The sequence below is a fragment of the Anguilla rostrata genome, chromosome 9 (genome assembly GCF_018555375.3).
Source record: "Anguilla rostrata isolate EN2019 chromosome 9, ASM1855537v3, whole genome shotgun sequence".
NCBI classification, from domain to species: domain Eukaryota; kingdom Metazoa; phylum Chordata; class Actinopteri; order Anguilliformes; family Anguillidae; genus Anguilla; species Anguilla rostrata.
The window spans coordinates 36645366-36649619 of record NC_057941.1 but is presented as its reverse complement, the minus strand read 5'-3'; the positions used below and the strand labels follow the sequence as shown (position 1 = coordinate 36649619).

Below are 4254 nucleotides of genomic sequence, written 5' to 3'. Positions count from 1 at the left end.
CGATGTCCATGTATACTTTCTTTCCCTTAGTGCACATGCCAACTCTGGCCAATCCTTGCCCATTTTGCCCTTGCCCTATTTAAAGCTTTATAACTCCAGATGTGAACAACACAGAGAAATGTCTAAATTATTAATTGCTGTAAATCACAACAAATTCACGTATTTCAAAACAAATCAACTGTTTTTACTCAAGAAACTCACTGTTGCATCATTTTCAAGTGGTAATTACAAGCTTTCTGTCAGTACGGTGGTCTAAAATAGCTAGCGGTCCAGAAACATATCCAAAATCTCTCCAAAAAGGAATATAATGCTTTTTGTCCATTGTAAAGAATATAAATGAGCCCCTTATGAAGGTTTAACATGAAGCATTGATATAAGATTTAAAAATAATGCAAAAAATATTGTCACAATGCTGTATAGTACCTAAATGTGTAATAATTAACCCTTGAATGTATTTCTGACTGTACTCTGTACTCTCGTATGTTTTCTTGTATGGCAGGGGTGTCAAACTCATTTTTACCGAGGGCCACATCAGCATAATGGTTGCCCTCAAAGGGCCAGATGTAACTGTAAGACAGTATAAATGTAACTAAATGTCACCAAATATAATGTAAAATAAATGTAACTACTCCGTAATATATTGTTAAATAACTTTCTGTATTTATTACTTAAAGTTACAAATATTACATATGCATTTGCATAGATGTAAAAAAAAGTGTTTGCTTGTTGCTCTGTTACTATAACATAAATCCTTTTAATTTATCAGGTTAAGAAACCCACATTACTTTATTTATCAATGATCAAACTATTCACAGAAAAATATTAAAACACAAGTTAAGACATTAACTTTCTTCAAAAAAATTTTGTCACAGTCGAGAGGGTCAGAATAACGTACAACCAACTATAGTGAGCTGCTAAGAACATGTGTGACAGCATTTTACAAAAACAAATGGCTGCACACAGCCTTGCAGGAGTAAACATTTGTCTGCATAAACCTGTAAACAACAAATACATTACTACACAAAAAGCAGTATATGTAATAAACTCAAAATAATAAAATAGGGTTGTCTCAGTTCACAACTATGAGTTGAAAATGATGAGGATATGCTCCCTGTCCTTGAACACACCAAGTGGATCCCCTCCACCATCCTCATCCATTGATCATGTTCTGAAAACAACAAACACAAAACAAAATGCAAGAACAATCACTAAATTGCACTCAGTTTAACTATTCTTATTTTTGGTTGAAATACATTTTATCATATTTTAATTAGGTTTTTAAAAATACTTACCTATGTGTTTTCTGGCCAGATGTCTGACACCGTTTTCCTTTGGCCAGTGTGTCAATGTCTGGTTTTAGCTCTTGTGCTGTGGCAATCCGTAAAACAGCGTGGAGGTTGTCATCAGTGATGCGTGATCTGTGCTTGGTTTTGTTTAGATTCATTATTGAAAACATCTGTTCGCACAGATAGGTGCTCCCAAACATAGACAGAACACGGGCAGCATGAAGTCGAAGCTGTGGCATCACACCAGGGGGCAGTAGACGGTAGTCCTCAATTGCAGCATCCTGGAACTTTGCTCTCAGGCCACTGTCGCTTTGAAGCTCGATTGACTCCAGCTGAAGGTGTTGGGGTGCACTGCTGACGTCGGTGGTGAAAGGACTGGCAAAGATGGCAAAGCCCGAGTGCTGTGCTTTGAAGTCAGAGAAGCGCCGATCAAACTCATTCATTAACCGGCTCAGTTTGGTAGCCAACCGGGCACATGAAAAAGCATCGGGAACTGAGGCTGAGATGCTCTGACAAACAGAAAAGTGGGCAAGATTGTCCTGTTCCACTTGGCACTTCCATAGGTCAAGTTTACGCTGGAAACATGTGATCATGTCGGACATCTGCGTGATGACTTGTTTGCATCCCTGCAGCTTCTGATTCAGTTGGGCGAGATGCTCAGTTATGTCACATAACATAGCAAAATCACACAGCCAGTTTGGATCTGACAGTTCGGACAAGGGTTTTCCTTTACTCTGCATGAAAAGAGCAATATCTTCCCTAAGCTCAAAAAATCGTTTGAGGATTTTGCTCCTACTCAGCCACCTCACTTCTGTATGGTACGGCACGTCTCCGTACTCCGAGCCCATCTCCTGCAAGAACAGCTGGAACTGGCGGTGATTCAGGCCACGCGCCCGAATGAAGTTCACTGTTTTCATGACCGTGGTATCATCCATCCCCAGCAACTTTCCACACAAAGCTTCTTGATGGATAATGCAATGATACGTTATCAGAGGCGTGTGACAGTTACTTTTTTGCATTTTCTCCTTCATTAGTCCAACCAAGCCCGCTTTTCCTCCACACATTGCAGGTGCACCATCTGTAGTTAATCCCACCAAATTTTCCCAGGGCAATCCAGTTTTACTTACGGACTTCTCCACCGCATCATAAATGTCCCGTCCCGTTGTGGTCCCATGCATGGCAGCTACATCCAAGAGCTCCTCGGTGACAGAGAGGTCTGACTTCACGCCTCTAATAAAAATGGATAGCTGTGCCATATCCGTGTTGTCTGTGCTTTCATCAACCGCTAATGAAAAAGCGGTGTAACTGCGTGACTCTTCGGCCAGCTGTGTTGACAGGTTTGCTGCTAGCTCCTTGACTCGGTCCGCAATGGTGTTTCTTGACAAACTGACATTTTTAAAAGTCTGTATCTGGTCGGGGCACACCTGCTCACACACCTTCAGCATGCACTGCTTCAAAAACGCACCCTCTGAAAAAGACTTTGAAGCGCGGGCGATTTCTTCGGCCACCATAAAGCTAGCTTTCACTGCTGCATCGTTTTTGGTTGTGGCTTTGGTGAACAAATTCTGCTGCGATCGCAGTTTGCCTTTTAGTTCTTTGACAATTTGTTGTTTTTCATGAAGGCTAACTTTGGCATACTTGGCTCCGTGTTTGGTGTCAAAGCGTCGACGTAGATTGTACTCTTTGACGACCGACACCGCCTCATAACACAAAAGACATACCGGTTTTTCTCCTTGAAGCACAAACATGTATTCGCCTTCCCATCTTTCTTGAAACTGCCTTCCATCTGCATCAATTTTTCTCTTCCTGGACATTTCGGGATCATTTGTGGATATTCTCAATTTCACTTGTAGCATTAATTAAACACCTGCGATCTAGTGGCGGGATGCCGTCACTTCGTGGGTAACAATCACCATGCATTGTGGGAAATGTAGTTTATGGTCAATGCATGCTTTAAAGCAGCATAGACCTATTTTAATTCAGATTTTAAGACCAATTAAGCACTCGCGGGCCACATAAAATGCCGTGGCGGGCCACATCTGGCCCGCGGGCCTTGAGTTTGACACATGTTGTATGGGGATGGGATGATATGAAAACAATTTTCAACAATCCACCATGGTTTGGCAATGTTCCAACACTCTCATCATCACTGTTGCACGCATCACAAAAACTATTACACTACTAACTAACGCTTACATTACAGTGTGAAATATCCACATTATATAATACCACTAACCTATTTAAAGACACTTAATTTAAAAAATAACGTGTATAACTGAAATATTTTGAGCAGTATTACTTACATAGCAATGGTGAAATTTTATCTGTGTTCAGTAGATGGAGACAGAGATAGTAAATCAATGATACAGTTCAATCCGCTTCTGTTTTACTCCAGAAAACGATGTCAGATAGGTCTATCAGCAAACATATGGCTTAGCTATGCCCAGAAGTCCTCAATAATAATAGTATTTTACAAGAAATTACGTAAAATCGTTGACAACATTTCGTTAGGTGCAGTGTCTTTTACTGCTACCACAGAGTGAATTCGTAAGTGAATGCGATCATGAGAAAATCTTTGGTTACGCTGACCTATAAAACGCTATTCCAAATGCAAAATTAGACATGTTATACATTTTTTAATACAGTCAAGCCAGACTGTATTAAAAAGGGTGACAACACCATAAACAACAGGTGTGGTATTACGCACAGCTATTTTGAAAGATACCCAGGTGCCACAAATGCAAACGGATTGTCCAAGACAATATATGACCACTCAGTCTCAAAAGGGACATCTCTATGCATAAAACCAATGGTAAGGTTGTGTATTTGTTCAATATTTAGTCCCAGACATTGACTGTAGAATGACATCATTTTTTAAAACTTTGCCTCATTTATTTCGTTATTCAGTGAGCAGCGTTTTCACTGCTGTATTGGCATATCTTAGGGCTATTGTCGGGTTTATTTGTTG

At 40.2% G+C, this 4254-nt stretch overlaps 1 protein-coding gene across 1 annotated transcript; it reads right to left on the bottom strand.

Annotated features, from left to right (window-relative positions):
• Positions 1-638: 638 nt before the first annotated feature.
• On the bottom strand, positions 639-3348 carry LOC135263697 (general transcription factor II-I repeat domain-containing protein 2B-like). Its single transcript, XM_064352014.1, has 2 exons — positions 1293-3348; positions 639-1168 (listed from the first exon to the last, which is right to left on the bottom strand). Exons 1-2 carry the CDS (start codon positions 3140-3142, stop codon positions 1162-1164), a joined length of 1857 nt encoding a protein of 618 aa, XP_064208084.1. The 5' UTR covers positions 3143-3348; the 3' UTR covers positions 639-1161.
• Between the last annotated feature and the right edge of the window lie 906 nt (positions 3349-4254).